Here is a 16,058-nt window from a genome sequence, read left to right on the forward strand (position 1 = left end):
GGTTTAATTCCCTGCCTCTGCTTGGATTTAACGGCCCGACCAGTTCCTGGTCAGAAGCTGATGTGGACAGACTCACGTCCATAACGTCTTTTTGAGCAAGCAGCTGGAGAAATTACAAAATGTGTGTTACTCTGATTTCTAGGCATGAACACTCTCTGTTCCCTTAGGAATTAGGTGAGGGTGTCAGAGCTCCCCTAGCAGAGATGTTATCCCAGCCTGCCCTGCAGGGTGAAGAAATATTTGCGCAATTAGGACAGGTGAGTGGACAGACTTCACTCCAGGCCACCTTTCCACAAGAAACTCCTCCTCCTAAAGACCTTCATAGAGGGTGCAACAGGCGGCGTGGCGGGACTTGGGGATTTGAGAGGAAAAATAGAATCTACGTCCTCCTGGCTGGGTACCAGGATCCCTGCAGCACCCCCTGCCCAGTCTCCTGGTCCTCGAGCAGTCGGAGCAGCAAAAGCACCAGGTTAGGGCCTCTGGGTCCTGCGAGCCTTTTCCCTGACTGCTCAGGATGGGGCAGAAGTTCCCTCCTAGCTAGCTCTGAGGACCAGAACGGGGCAGTCCCTGTGTGGCTGGGAAATCCTTTCCTTGACCCGAAGGACGGACTGTAGAGGGAAAGAGCAGGTGAATGGGTCTCTCAGAGCCTGGGCTAGTTGGGGGGGCTGGCCTGGCAACTCCGCCTGGGGACTGCCTTGTGGCTCTGAGGGTCGGCTGCCTCAGTGCCTCTGTGCTGAGTAGCTGGGTCTGAGCCGCAGTGCCCAGGCCGTCGGTCTCGGTGGGAGACAAGTCTGCGTGTACCTCACTGGGAATTCCTGGCAGTTATTCATTCATTTAACAAAATATTTATCAGGTGCCTACTGCGTGCAAGGCACTGGAATAGCAAGCATCCTTGTCCCCAGGATCCCACAGCCTCTCCCTCTAGCTTCTCTTTTGCAACCTGGACAGGCCTGAAGCCTCATGGTGGTCACAGGAGACACGGTCGCAGGCAGGGGCCTGCCCTGCGTCTCTGAAGTGCCCTGTCCACCTCACCCCGACGTGAGCCAAACGCTTCTCCGCAGCTCTGGAATCTCAAAGTGCACCAAGAGAAAGTGACCAGCATGGCCCTGCCCCCTGCCAGGGTTGGCTCCTGGCCAATCAGTGAAAATCTGGGGCCTGTGCCAGGCTAAAGGAAAGCATTTCCCCCATGGGCAACTGGGAGACAGGGGTCTCTGGCCTAGATAACCTCCGTCCCTGTTGTTTTATCTGTCATGGCAATGCCTGGCCAGTGCTCAGTTTCCTGGTATTTTTTTATAACGTCTAAGTCCCCTGGGCTGGTCGCAAGCGCTCAGAGACTGACGATGGAAGGCGCAAGTCAGGCTGGCCTCACTGCTCCCAGGTCATCACGTTCTCACTTGGGGCAGGGGGAGACTGGGATACGGGAGGGAGACATTAATGAAGGCATGTGGCAAGCAAGGGCTGGGAGCCACAAATGGGAACGAGTCTGTGAGAAGAGGCAGCTATTTGTTAAAGGGCCAAAAAGCACACATTCTTAGGGTTGGAAGAGGGGCAGTGGGGCAGCAATGCTGGCCTGCTGCTGGCCTGCACCAGCTCCGGACACTCCTCCAGCGCTGCCTCAGTGGTCCCTGCTCTAGCTTCCCTGGAGCTGAATCCACCCTGGGGCGGTGGGCCTCGCCTCCTCCTGACACTCAGCGCAGGGTGACCAGGTGGGGCTTGCTGGTTCTCACTACTGACACGGCCAATGAAACAACATCCAACTGAGAGGATCTTCCAGCACTGCCTTGGTCAGCAGCTTCTTGGGGTCCAGAAACGGAAAGAAGGCACAGAAACAGCACAGAGTCTAAAACGTTCATTCTCTGGAAGCTGCCCCAGCCCTCTCCTGGGCTCTAGTCAGGCGCTGTCCTGCTCAGGACCTGCATTTACTCAGGTCCCTGGAGCCCAGCCCAGCCAAGGGGGAGGGCAATCCAGGCCCTCGCAAGACAACTCCACCCCCAGCCACCTCCCTCCTCTCCCCCCAACTGCAAATACCCTCAGATCTGCTCTAGCTGAAGGGGAGACAGAGATGTTTGAAGCATTATGTCTAATGACGGCTTCTGCTGGACAAAGGAAAATTTCGCTGGCTGTTGGGTGACCCAGTTCCTTGAAGGCCAGTGTTTGTGGCACAGTGTCAGTGTTGTGCTGATTTTTCCAATAAAGTAATCCTGAGCGGCAAGACCACATCCTCTGAGCCACTTGCTAGACCCCAGGCTGACAGAGAAAGAGCAGGGCAGGATGGAGGGGTAAGGCAGAGCACGCACCAGTTCCTTCATTTTTAGGTTTTCGTGGGTTTTTTGGCCCAGGTCCTGAGTGGAACCTGGTCAGCATCTCAGGCCCATATGGAACACGGAGGAGGCAAATCCCATTTGGGGAAAGCTGGTGTCCAACACGGTACTTGGTAAACCTCAGGCACATGGATGCAGATTAATAGGTGCCAGGGGCCGAGCCCCACGCATCCCACGCATCCATCTGGGCTGAAATGATCGGAGGGAGGCCCAGCCCAGCGCCCCGTCCATGGGCTGGGGAGCAGCAACAGTCGGGAGCAAGGGCTCAGCCTGCTGCCCGAGGAGGCAGAGGGAAGGGCCGAGGCGCATCAGGGATGGTCCTCTCCATCAGCGACGTGGCGGTAGCCAGGAGGCTGGGCCTGCGCCCGGAAGAGGATGGTGAGGATCAGCACAACGAGGAGGAAGAGGATGGAGCCACACACAGCCAAGGCCACAACCACATCTGGGCACGGGAGAGAGCAGCACAGGGTCAGCGCTCATTCCACGAGATCTCAGTGCCCCCCATAAGCCAGCTCCCTCCTAACAGTGGGGATAGAAAGGCGGAAGAGGCCCAATCTCTGCCTTTACAGGGTCTGCACTGGGGAGGGGAGCCCCAGTAAGCCAGCCGGGGGAAAGTGATGGACAGGGAGGTCAGTCAGGGAAGGCCTCCCGATAACCTGGACAGAGACCCAGCTGAAGGCAAGCAGTAAGATGTACCAAGATGTGAGGAAAGAGAGGCAAAAGGCCCTAATGTGGAAATAAGCTTGGCATGTTCTAGGATCAGCAAGAAAGTCAGTCCCGGGAGAGGAGAGGGAGGGAAGGGCAAGCAAGGGACTAGGCAGACCACCGGTTCCTATGGGACCCGACAGGTCCTGATGGGAAGCCGCTGGAGGGGTCTGAGAAGGGCAGTGACCTGATCATGTTTCTCAAAAACTAACTCTCTGCTGTGCTGAAAGACTCGCAGGGACAAGGACAGAATCAGAAAGAATGTTAGGACGCTCCTCGGTAATTCAGGCAAGAGGTGGTGGTAGACACGACCAGGCAGTTGAGAGCATGCACTTCAGATGGAATCTGCGGGGGGACTGGATGCGGGGCGTGAGGAAGGAGCATCCACACCGCTCTCATGCCACTAGATGACTGACGTGGCAGTGGCTGAGACGGGAAGCTGGAGGAGGAACAGATGTGGGGGGAAAGCGTTTGGTTTAAACGTGTCGATTAGGAGACGCCTCGTTTGACAACCATGCAGACACCTCAAGCTGCCAGCTGGATATAGGCATATGAAGCTCAGAGATGCAATGGCTGAAGCTAGGAATCTGTGAATCATAACAGAATGACCAAACTCTGCACAGAGATGGAATGTAAAGAAAGCCATGGGGTTAGATGAGATTATTTGGCAGTGGGCATAAATGGGGGAAGGGGCCAGGGACAAGCCCTGGGTCATCCACTGTTTTATATGGAAGTGAAGCCCATTACGTAAACTGCCTGAAAATCAGGAGAAAAACCAGAAGCCAAGAAAGTGTTTTAAGGAAGGTGTGACCACTGTGAGACGAAAGTGGTCACTTGGTAGGAGGTCACAGGTCAGCTGAGAAGAGTGGCTTCACTGGAAGGGAAGATGACACAAGACTGACTAATGTAAGTCTGAGAGAATGGGCGGTGCAGAAGCCAAGCCAGAGTTGAGGTGACTCTCTCTAGGATTCCCTCTACAAGGGAACAGTGAAACGGGGAGGGAGCTGGAGAGTTCTGTATGATTGTGCGATGGCAGTGGCCCAACAGAGGGAACCACAGAGCAGCAGAGGACCTTGTGGAGGTGAGAAGAGAAGGGCCCTATGCACAGATGGAGGGGCTGGCTTTAGGTAGCAGCTCATCCGCCATCCCAGGAGAGGAGACCAGGCATGCAGTAAGCTGGCAGACGTGGTGGCGGGAGAGGGAGACAGTTTTCTCCCGTGCTCTGATTTCCTCAGCGATGCAGACAGGAGGGCACCACCGAGGGGAGTGTAAAATGGCCTGAGGGCGGGAGAGTGAACCGTCTAGGGAGAGGCGGTGCGGCGGCCCCACGTGTGACAGCTCTCTCGAGGGCCATGGACATGGACTTAAAATGGGTCTGGGGCCCGCGAGCATGGGCAGGCAGCGGTCACCTGTGTCTGCAGGGCCACTCGCCAGCCGGCACTCCTGCTGCCAGTCCTGGGGCACCACAGACTCGGTGAGGTGAAGGAAGTCCTGCAGCGGGCAGCGGCGAGGGCAGCCGGGCAGGGTCAGCGGCCAGGGTGCCCTATGACTCTCATTCCGAAAGTACATCTCCACGGAGAACGTCCTGAGGAAGGCAAGGCGGACCCTCGGCGGGGTGGAGTCCGTGGGCACTGAGACAAGTGACCCGCCTCACCCCCCTCGGGGCCCCCACGCGGGGCAGCCCCGCAGCTCCACTCACCCATCGTCCTCCTGGTATAGCTCAAATAGGTGGCAGGAGGCGTAAGGGGCCTGTTCCCCGTTGTAGACACCCAATGCCATCTGCAGAGCGACCAGCGTGGTGTCGTGCTGTGAGGGAGACGGGGGACCGTCAGCACAGCTCCCTGTGTCCCCAGGAACCGGAGCACGAGATGCAGCTCCTTGCGGGGCGTGAGCATCCGGGGGCCCAGATGCTTACCGCAGAGTAGACCAGCAGCTTGGGGAGGTGGGGTGCGGTGGCCGTCAGGGTGAGGTTCTTGCGTATCTGAGCCAGCAGGACTCCTGAAGGGGGAGAGTCTGTGCTGGGGGCTACAGCCACCACTGCCTTCCGCTCAGACCCCACTGCCGTTCCGCCCCGCCGCTCCCACGCCCCATCACCAACACGGACACGCCTCAGTCCACGGGCAGTATGCGGGGCTCTACAGGACTCCCTGCTCTAAGAGCTTCAGATCCACAGGAAGGCAAGATGAAACACGACATCCATCTCCATTTCCACACGTGTCCATTTACAGATGGCCATGAGGCCCTGCCCATGTTTGAAGGGACACTCCAGTGTGGAACACATGTAAATTTAACATGGCCTCAGAACACACAAGACGGGGTTCCAGGCCCACGTAACTGCTGCACCCAGCTCTGCGAACTGGGCAGCTGCACCTTCTGGGCACAGATCAGAGAGTCGGCATGTCTGTCCTGCTCTGCCTTCCTTCCACACGGCCCCTGAGGTTCTCAGGAGCTGGGTTTTTTTTCTGGGAGAGGAAGGGTTCCAGACCAGGCATGGCAGGAAAGGAGCAGGCAAAGTTGGTCACGGCCACCCAGAGAAAAGTGCCAAGCACCTGGAGAACTGGGGAGACTTTGGTGACCAAGTGACAGCTGTGGGAATCGGCTTTGAAGGGGCAGAGAATGTTTCAGGTAGAGAAAAGAGTGTGTGAGAAGCCCAGAGACTGGACTTCTCAGTGCGGCAGGTTCCCGAGGAGGGGAGTGACGGGCTGCTCTTGCCACTCACCGCCCTGAAGCCGGGCCTTCTCTGCCTGCTGGTAGATCCCGAAGAGGAAGCGGAAGCTGAAGTCCTTCAGCCGGCGCAGGCGCTGCATGGTGTGGGGTGAGACCCACGGCGGCAGGGCCAGACCATGGGCTTGCTGTGGACCGCGGCAGGCACGTTAGCGCCACAGGCCTAGGGCAGAGCCCTCCCGGGCGGCTCTCTTCCCGGGTGGGAAGGTGCCTGTGTGTGCGAGGAGAGGAGAGGGCCTGGTCCAGGAGACGAGATGGACAGTGTGGAGGCTGCAGGGCACAGGACAGGAAGCTCAGGCACAGAAAGGGTGACTCAGCAAAACGGGGTCCGAGGCCATGAGAGCCCTGGGCGGAGAGGAGCAGGAACTGCTGACAGCTAACAAACCATTTCCCACTCTGAGGTCCTTTTTCACCCGGGAGGGAAATTCCACTGTTTCCCAGGAAGTGGCCTCCTCAGTGTCGCCGGTGGGGATGGCACCCAGGCCTTGTGTTCTGCTGGCCGTGGCAACCTGGGCCCGTGAGGCGGGAGAGGAGAGTGACCGCACCTGGGGTCCTAGGCTGCTCACCTCACAGAAGAGCGTGTCGTAGATATTCCATGCAGTCTCCAGCGTTAGGTCTGCAAGTCCCGTCTCGTTGGCCACCATCTCCAGGAATTGCTATGAAAAATGGATCAGGAGGTCAGGTTTGCCCTGGGGGAAGGGAGCGTCGGCTGGCCTCCCCGCAGCCCCCCGCTCACTGTGTTCTGGACGCTTTCCTTCTGATACTCTGCCGTCTGCCGGGTCTCATTCTGCAGCTGCTCATAACGGGGACACGGGCCCAGCGGGAACTTCAGCAGCTGCAGAACACAAGTCGGGGAACAGGCAAGGAAGGAGACCAGTGGGCCCTTGGCCAGAGCTGCTCCCCTCTCCAGCTCCAGAGCAGGGCTAGCCGGTCTCACCCTGTCCTCAGCGACGGGCACCGTGTGGACGGGGACAGGCTGCCATGAGATGTTTGGGTGGAAGCGCTGCATCCCGGCAGGAGGGAAGAGGCCTGCCAAGTTGGCTTCGGCACTCATGAGGGTGCGGTCAAAGTCTGTGCTTCGCACGTAAACCTGCAGAGATGGCCGCAGGGGTGGGGAAGGCTTTGCCCCTCACAGGGCCCCAGGGAGAGAAGCTAGCCTGGACGGTCGCCCAGCACACCCGAGGCCCGTGTGCGCCTGGCCCTCTCCCCGTATGGACTTCCCAAGCGGATGCCCAGCCAAGGCCCAAGGCGCAGCTGAGAGCCATCCTGCTCACGACACCCCCGAGAATGGCTCTAGCGCCAAGGCTCCCGCCTCCCAGCCACAGTGCTTAGCCACTGAGACTCAGGTCAGCTGTGTCCAAGCAACGCCTGTCTCCCTGTCTAGGCCACGTTCCTTGAGGGCAGAGACTGGCTCCAGTCACTGCCCCACCATAAGCTGGCTTAAAGTCCAGAGAGAGGAAACAAGGACGAGAGACAGTGCTTGTCACCAGGGGAAGGAAGCTGTAGGGAAGGGCAAACTCAGGCTAGAGACTGGCCTCCAGGGATCAAAAACACCTAGAGACTCAGGCAGCCGTGGCTGAGAGTGTAACAGCTACGGCTGCCTCGGGGAGGGAGGGGACCTCAAGAGGCCAGCGCGCTTGATGGTCTTCTGGAGCACGCCTGACCTGCCATGTCTTCCCTGTTAGCCATTTATCACTCAGCCCTGCCTGGTCTGTCCTGTGACACCCCCACTGCACTCTGAGCTCCTGTCTCCGTCGTTCCCCACCGTCTGCCCTGAGCCAGCACAGCACTGGGCCCCTGGCACCCAGTGTCGGCTGCATGGAAAGTCCAAGCCATCTCACAGTCAGAAGGCACTTTGCCAGACCCTTCCCTAAGTCTGAGCCTGGTGCTTGGTCAGTTTCTAGACTAGCAGGGGTCATGCGGCCTCTCAGGCTCTGCTGCACACAGGTCCCGAAGGCCTGGCCTGTAGCTGTACCCAGAGACGCAGGAGGGACGCCTGAGTGCCCAGCCTCCGTCTGAGGCTTCCTAAGGGCAGGGGCTGAGGACGCCAGGTCCCATCTCTCCTTTCTCTTGAGTTCTCAGCTTACCTCTTGTCGTTGGTAAGAAGTGTTTAGAAAGCCGTGGTAGCGCTGCCGCAGAGCCTGACCCAGTTCCCAGTGCTGCAGCATCCCCTCCTGCAGGAAATCCAAAGTTAGAGCATCTGGAGGGAAGGCGGGATGTGCAGGTCCCAGGGGCTCAGACACTGTTGCTAGCCAAGTCTGTGCCTGGCTGGAAGTAGGCACGGGTCACCTGATCCCAACAATCATTCATTAAACGACCAACTGTGCGGAGGCCACCCTGGGCACAGAGGAAAGCCACATTAAGAACTCTGACCAACGTCAGTGCCCATGCTGGGAAATGGAAGTTTGGGGGGGACCCAAGTTCTGTGGCCAGCTTTAGAGGTCACCCTGCGACAGTTGGTCCTGCAGGTGGGCTGGTCTATGACCCACCTTAGTTAGCTGACCAAGCCCCTGGGGCCACTTGTCTTCCTGATATGGATCCTTGGGGTATGTCTTCACGGGCGACCGGTCTCCATGTCGGTACAGCTGAGGAAAGAAACACAGTTTGCCGGCAGGTCAGAAAGGGACTGCAGAGCCACCTCTGCCCCATGTTGGGGCAGGAAGCCGCACCTTACCCAGTGCAAAGGACAACTCAGGACTCAGCGCTTCCCCCAGGCTCCAGGGATTCTACCTTGGGCAAGTGGTGCCACTGGGACCCCAGGCAAAACCAAAGGTACAGGTGGGAAGGGAAAGGAGAAATGAAAGCAAGACAGTGGGGGAAACCGGGCAAAAAAAAGACCACCACAGTCTTCTTTAGGAGAGAACTTTTATCCACTTGACTGCATCCGGTCCCTGGGCAGACTTACTGCACCAGCCCGCTGGTACAGAAGAAGTCCTTCCTCCAACCCCCTGCCCCCAAGGGTGCCAGGCCAGTTCTGAACCCAGACCCCAAGCCGCGGGCCTGTCGTGCCTTCCTGCCGCGGCTCCTCCTCCTGCAGGCCCGCGCCCCCAGCCCGCGTCCCCAGCCCCAGCCCGCGCCCCCAGACCTAGCCCGCGTCCCCAGCCCCAGCCCGCGCCCCCAGCCCCTGCCCAGCCCCAGCCTCCAGCCCCAGCCCGCGCCCCCAGCCCCTGCCCAGCCCCAGCCCGCGCCCCCAGCCCCTGCCCAGCCCCAGCCCGCGCCCCCAGCCCCTGCCCAGCCCCAGCCCGCGCCCCCAGCCCCTGCCCAGCCCCAGACCCAGCCCCCAGCCCCCAGCCCCAGCCCGCGCCCCCAGCCCCTGCCCAGCCCCAGCCCCAGCCCCCAGCCCCCAGCCCCAGCCTCCAGCCCCAGCCTCCAGCCCCTGCCCAGCCCCAGCCTGCGCCCCCAGCCCCTGCCCAGCTCCAGCCCCAGCCCCAGCCCGCGCCTCCTCCACCCCAGGCCTTTGCCCTAGCGGGGGAGCCGCTGGGGACCCTGCCCCTCATTACCAAGGTAACGAAGCGCAGACTCCGGGCCTGCACAGGCGGCAGGGCGATAAGGTTTACGCCAAGAAGGAGCTGGAGAAGAGCCGCCCAGCCGCAGCCAGACTGCCCGCCCGCCATCGCCCGGTCGCCTCTGCCGCAGGGAGACCGGAACGCGCGGGCCGCACCTGCCGCAGCCGCCCGGACGAGCCCTCGGGCGCCCGCCGGAAGTGCGCGCGCCGCCATGTTGCCAGCGGAGGGGCGGGAGGAGCCCGGGGCGGGGGCGTGCCGCGCAGCGCCGTCGGAAGGGCCTGGAGGCCTCGCCTCGCGAAGCAGGTCGCGAGGCGGGCTTGTCTCTTCCCCTTAGCAGGCCTCGCGCTGGCCGGAGGGCGGGCACCCCGTCGGTGCGGGGGCTGCCGGTTCTGCGCCCCGGGGCGGGAGGGCTGCGATGGGGCGGGGGCCAGCGCCGCGCCCCGCCCTCGGGTGGACCTTGAGCCGGTGCAGGGCGCAGAGCGCAAACAGCCCTTTGGACCCTCCGTGCCGGTGAAGCTGGGCCCAGTCTCGTGCGCGGCTCTTGCCCTGAGCAAAGCCCAGGCTGCCGTCTCGTTGACCCGCCGGCCCTTGACCTGCCCTCCCGCCCGTCCGCTTCCGAGCGCGCCTGCCTGCGGGCGCACGGGTCGTGCCTCCTCCGGGAGGAGTGGGCTTGCGCGGGGCGTGGGGACCTTGCAGACCCAAAGCAGGGAAGCTCGAGGGGACGAACTTCAGACCCGCGGGGAGATGGCTAGGCAGGAGGGGCAGGTGCAGTTCACGTGGCCGGAGCCCTCTCGGCAGTCACCCCTGGAATCCAGGAGCGGCCGGTAGTTTTGTGACTCCACAGGAAAGTCAGATCCCAGCCCTTGGGATGCTTTATGCGCATATATATAATAGTTTATATATATTCATATACACACATACATACATATTCTTCTTCTAGTTTAAAATTTCCCCAAATTTCCAAATACTGTATTCCCACCAGGCAACATTTCCCCTCCCCACCCTTCTCTGATCTCTTGGTAATCTCTAATCCACCTTCTGGCTCTACAGATTTGCTATTTCTAGATATTGCATATAAGTAAAATTATACAGTATTTTTCCTTATGCTCCTTGCTTGTTTTGTTAAGTATGATGTTTTCACCATACATCCATGTTTAGACACATCTCAGACCTTCATTCCTTAGTACAGCCAAATAATATTTCATTGTCTGTACCACATTTTGTTTATCCATTCGTTTGTTGATGGGCATTTGGATTGTTTCCACCCTCTGGCTGTTGTGAACAATGCTGCTGTGAGCATTTTGTGCACATATTTGTTTGAGTCCTTGTCTTCAGTTTCTTTGGGTGTATACCCAGGAATGGAATTGTTGGGTCATATGGTAATTCTATAATTAACTTTTTTTTTTTCAAGCAAGAGCCACACATTTTATTTGGTTGCTGTTCCTCTTAAGTCTCTTTTAGTTCATAACAGTTCTCCTTCCTTCTTGTTTTCTCACCATTTTTTTAAACTTTTTTATTGTATAGTATAACATATATACAAAGTAAAGAAATAAAAAAGCAATAGTTTCCAAAGCACTGTTCAACAAGGAGTTACAGGACAGATCCCAGAGTTGGTCATGGGCTACCATACGATCCTCTCATGTTTTTCTTCTATCTGCTCCAGAATATAGTGGGCTAGAAGGCTTAAATATTTTTTTATCATCACAACTTTTTTCCTTATTTTTTTTGTGAAAAATAATGTATATACAAAAAAGTTATAAATTTCAAAGCACAGCACCACAGTTAGTTGTAGAACAGAGTTCAGACTTCAATATGGGTTACAATTTCACAATTTTAGAGCACAATTTCTAGCTGCTCTAAAATACTGGAGACTAAAAAAGATATCAATTTAATTATTCAGCAATCATATTCATTTGTTAAGTCCTATCTTCTCTATAACTCCGCCATCACCTTTGATCTTTCCATCCTTCTCGAGGGATGTTTGGGCTATGGCAATTCTAAATTTTTGATATTGGAAGGGCCTCTCACTAATATGGGGTAGGGAGATGGAACTATCTGATGTTCTGGAGAGGCTGAGCCCTCTAGGTTTCAGGACTTATCTGGACCAGGGACCCATCTGGAGGTTGTAGGTTTCTGGCAAGTTACTCTAGTGCCTGGAACCCTTGTGGAATCTTATATATTGCCCTAGGTGTTCTTTAGGATTGGCTGGAATGGTCCTGGTTGGGGGTTGGCAGGTTATGATAGGTAGCAAAGTCTACCTGAAGCTTGCATAAGAGCAACCTCCAGAGTAGCCTCTCGACTCTATTTGAACTCTCTCTGCCACTGATACTTCATTAATTACACTTCTTTTCCCCCTTTTGGTCAGCATGTAATTGTTGATCCCATGGTACCCGGTATTCATCCCTGGGAGTCCTTTCCCACATCGGCAGGGAGACTTTCATCCCTGAATGTCATGTCCCGCGTAGGGGGGAAGGCAATGATTTCACTTGCAGAGGTGGGCTTAGAGAGACTGAGGCCACATCAGATCAACAGAGGTCCTCCAGAAGTAACTTTTAGGCATGCCTAAGGGTAGGCTAAGCTTCTCCGTGCTACCTACATAAGCTTCACAAGAGCAAGCCTCAAGAACATCTATAGGCTTTGTAAATCAGCATCTCTGGATTCTTGATCTAATCTAGTCCTTTTACTTTACAAATAAAGAAACAAACCCAGAGGGGCGGAACTGACTTGTCCAAGGTCACAGTTTAGGAGACGTGCTAAGACTGGAGCTGTCTGATCCCCAGTCAAACGTAGTCTTTATAGAGGGTATTTCCCACAAACTATTCAAACTGTGTTGCTAAACTATATTTTGCTGGTCCTAAAGCACTTTCAGTAAACAGGTTTCTAACAAAGGAAATCTTTTCACAATGATGGGATTGAACGGGGTATGGCTATGACAAAATACTGCATTTAAGTGGTGTTTTTGCTTATTTTTTTTAAAGTGCCCCAGACTTTCTTTGCAAACTAGCCAGACCATTGTGCCTTTAGAATGTAAATCTTTGGCTCTCTAAATGTTAGGAAACAAAACAGAAATTCCTCAAATTCATCATTTTGCTTTTCTTCCTACTTGCTCAAGTATGTCTGTATCCTTTGTGCCTGCACATATCCCATGCAGGAGGGATGAAGGGATTAGATATTATTTCAGGTTTTACAGCGAGGCAGAACTCCAGGAAGGATGAAGATGACACCACAGATAGGTGGCAGGGCCAGGAGCTGCGCTCTGGTCTCTTGACCCCCAGATTCTGCATATTTTCTACCAGATGATTCTGTGGTCTTCACACCTGGGGTTCCTAATTACAAATATAAAACCCTAGTTAGGTAGAGGGATGCATGGGCCTACCCCTGACAAATCAGGATCTCCAGAGGGGAGGCCAGATGTGGGAGTCACTGCTCTACCGTGTGGGCAGAAATGAACCTGCATCCAGGTTCATTACCATTTTTTTCCCCACTGGGGGAGGCAGTTTTGTGTGAGGGAGTCTTTTTTTTCAGTTTGAGCTTTTTAGTTGGCTATACCTTTATTCAAATTTGCTATTTACCCCTTGCAAGTAATATCTCTTAGGGTTATTGTGAGGATAAGTAAAATAATACATGTAAAAATAAATGGATGTAATAGGGGCTAAATAAATGTTACTTTTCTTCTGTCCTTTCTGCATCATCTTTGAGCTTGGGTCTGGGAACCAAGAATTGCTTGGTTCTTCTCTATCCTGTGATTGGGAGCTTGAACACAAGTCATTTGAGTACATCCCCAGTGGCCACATATTGGGCCTTTCCAGAAGATCGGGAGCACGGAAGCAGTTTCCTGAGTCCCTGCACACCTTACCTTGGGGCCTGGGAATTTGATTGCTTTGGGGGGTTATCTAGTAGTACATAGTCAAGGGCTAGAGAATACCCCCATTTCTCTTCAGGATTGTTCTTGCTGCAAGGAGAAGCCTCGGGAAGTTCTGAGGATTAGAAATGTGAGTTAGGAGGCTCCCTGAGGATGTTTCCAGGGATGTCGCCTCTGGGAGCCAAGGAAACAGGAAGAGCCCCATGGGTCTGGGAGGCCTTTTACATAATACTTCCTGGGGGGCTGGTGGGACTGTGCCATGGGGTGGGGCTGGCCAGCTGGGACATATCATTCCACCTTGCCACATGGCCTGACTTGGAGGAGAAGTCCATTAGCTGACCTCCAGAAACTCCATGAAGAAATCTCCACTAGGTTTTGGTCTCCTCGCACTTTCCTTCCCCTTTCTTTTTCATGCACTCCCTAGAACCTGAAAGGGCAACTCTTGTCAGTGAAGCACTAGCAATGCTTCCTCCTCTGCACGGAAACTTGGGGGAGATGGTAATAGGACTTGCTTGTCCAACAATTGGCTCTGGCCTCTGTCAGAGGGCTGGAAGCTCCAGATGTGGCTTGTGTCTGGTCCTGGGAAGACACCAGTGGAGAGAATAGGGTATTCGGAGAAGGAATTGAGGATCGGAAATGAACGAGGGAGGCTTTTCCCAATTTCACAAGTCACAAGGCTTCAGACCCATGATACGTCCCAAGTTCCTTGAAACCAGGTGTTTTAGGGACATCTCTGACTATGCTGGAGTTTCAGGGCCATTGGAAGGGTAGAGGGTGAGGGAGGTAGAGGAAAGTGCTGGGTCCATGATAAATGTGCTGGGACAGAATAGGTCCAGTTTCCCAGGACAACTGGGGCCTATGAAAATCAGGGAAGGGACAAATACAAGAGGAATGGCATGCCTTATGCTCATGACTCAGAGATGCCCAGAGCAGGGTGAGGACCTTGTGAGGAGATGACCTCGTGACAAGAGGGAACACAAACAAAAGCTGGAGGCAGAACTCTGAGATGGGGGGGGGGGGGGCGGTGTGCTGGAGTGGCTTTTCTGAAATGTGAAAATGAATACATGGGCAGTTTTTGCAACATCACCAGCCTGCTGTCTTCTCAAGGCTCTGTTCCCCGACCCCCACAGCACACCCCCTGCTCCACCCTGGGCTTCTTCTCATTTTCCCTCAGGCTCCTTTTCTATTTCTGCTTTCCCTGACCTCTCATCCTGTTCCCTCTGTTCCACCCCACCCCCCTGTCCATTCTTTCCCTGTTCCCTCTTTTTTCCTCTTCCCTCGTGCCCTGTTCATCTCCGTTTGGGTCCCACTGGCTGCCTGCCCTGGATCCCTGTGCTCCTACGCTTTACTGTGGAGCCCATGGGAATTAGCGTTTACAGCAAAACAGGAAGAGCCTGCGAGCAGGAAACTGGGAGTGGGGCAGGGGGTGAATGGCCAGTAGTAACCTCAGTTCCTTGCCTCCCACATCTGGACCGAAGCATCTGCAGGACTCTTAGCTTCTCCCTCGCAGCCCACCAGCCCCAGCACTTCACTGGTTCATCAGACCTGGGAGGCAAGAAGACAAGCGTCGTGGGCTCTGACCACAGGACCGAGACTGGAGCGAGGACACTTGGATTCTGATCCCAGCTGGGTCACTAGCTGTGTGTGGTCTTGGAAAAGGCTCTCAAATGAGCTTCGGTGTTCTTGTTTGAAAGAAGCTTTTGTTATTTGTCCTCCCTCCCTCCTGGGTTAGCTCTAGGACAAAAAGAGGCAGTGAGGGATGTGCATGTGGAAACAAGCACTTGAGACCATAACAGTATAGAGATTCAAGGCGGTGGAAAGACCCATAGCTGAAAGGGCTGGGAGGGTAGGGTAAGTGCTTCTATTTCTTGAACACTTAAGTGCTATACATTGTGGTCCAATATATTGTTTAATCTTTACAACAACCTTATATGCAAGAATTATTATTTTCTCTAATTTTTAGATAGGGAAACAGAGGTTCAGAGATACCAAGTAACTTGCTCAATCGGAACCATACAGCTGAAAAGAGTCCAGGATGTGAACCCAAACTCTAAATCCAGAGCCCAAATGCTAATCTAAATATGATGAGATAAAGTCAGTTAGAGCTAATGACTGTGGGACAAAGGGCTCTCACGTTCTTTTACTTGTATTCATTCAGCAAACAGGAACACAGTACCTCCTCTGATGCCTCCCCTAGGCAGGGGCTTTGAAGGAGACATAGTCAGTGAAATTAAACCTCTGACCTCAGGGCCGCATCTCCTGTCCTGCAACAGGGCAGGAAGGCCATGGCTGTGGTCATCCGGTCAGATGATACCTGGAGCGCCCAGCCCTTCAAATGGGACTGGTTCCAGGCGAGGGGGACCTGCCCACTTCCCCAGGCCCAGCTCCCATCAGACTTCCCAGCCCCCTCTGGCGCCTGCCCTCTGGCCCCAGCACCGGCACTGCTGGAGACCTCCTGGACGGCTGCACCTGCCCGCCTGGCCCCGGGCCCCACGGCTTGGCCGAGACCTGGACTGGCGGGGAGAGCAGCCTGGCCCCTTCCCAGGCTGGGGGCGCAGAGCGCGGTTGGGAAAGCCGGCCGGGGCTCGGTGTGGCAATCTCCGCCGGGCCGGGACCTTTGCCCCGCGAGCTGCCTGCGGAGGGGAGAGGACGCCTACTCTGGAGGCCGCGGGGCTGGGGTCGGGGGTGAGGGTCGTAGACCCGAAAGCGCAGCCGGGGGCCGCGGGGAGGCGCGGCGAGGGACACACCTGGATCCGGGGGGCGGGGCCGGGGGCGGGGCTGGGGGGCCGCGGGGAGGCGCGGCGAGGGACACACCTGGAGCGGGAGGGGGGCGAGCGCCCAGTGAGGGGCGGTGGGGCCAGGGGGCGGGCAAGGGGGCGGTGGCGGGGAGGAGCCGCGGGCCGGGAAAGCGGCCGGGCCGGGGGCGGGACAGGGGCGGGG

At 56.1% G+C, this 16,058-nt stretch overlaps 1 protein-coding gene across 1 annotated transcript; it reads right to left on the reverse strand.

Annotated features, from left to right (window-relative positions):
* Nucleotides 1-1,834: 1,834 nt before the first annotated feature.
* Nucleotides 1,835-9,426, reverse strand: ACP2 (acid phosphatase 2, lysosomal). Its single transcript, XM_077114602.1, has 11 exons — nucleotides 9,251-9,426; nucleotides 8,240-8,335; nucleotides 7,838-7,924; nucleotides 6,688-6,840; nucleotides 6,487-6,585; nucleotides 6,317-6,406; nucleotides 5,746-5,878; nucleotides 4,942-5,024; nucleotides 4,726-4,832; nucleotides 4,436-4,611; nucleotides 1,835-2,763 (listed from the first exon to the last, which is right to left on the reverse strand). Exons 1-11 carry the CDS (start codon nucleotides 9,362-9,364, stop codon nucleotides 2,630-2,632), a joined length of 1,272 nt encoding a protein of 423 aa, XP_076970717.1. The 5' UTR covers nucleotides 9,365-9,426; the 3' UTR covers nucleotides 1,835-2,629.
* Between the last annotated feature and the right edge of the window lie 6,632 nt (nucleotides 9,427-16,058).

The sequence above is a fragment of the Tamandua tetradactyla genome, chromosome 8, assembly GCF_023851605.1.
Source record: "Tamandua tetradactyla isolate mTamTet1 chromosome 8, mTamTet1.pri, whole genome shotgun sequence".
Taxonomy (NCBI): domain Eukaryota; kingdom Metazoa; phylum Chordata; class Mammalia; order Pilosa; family Myrmecophagidae; genus Tamandua; species Tamandua tetradactyla.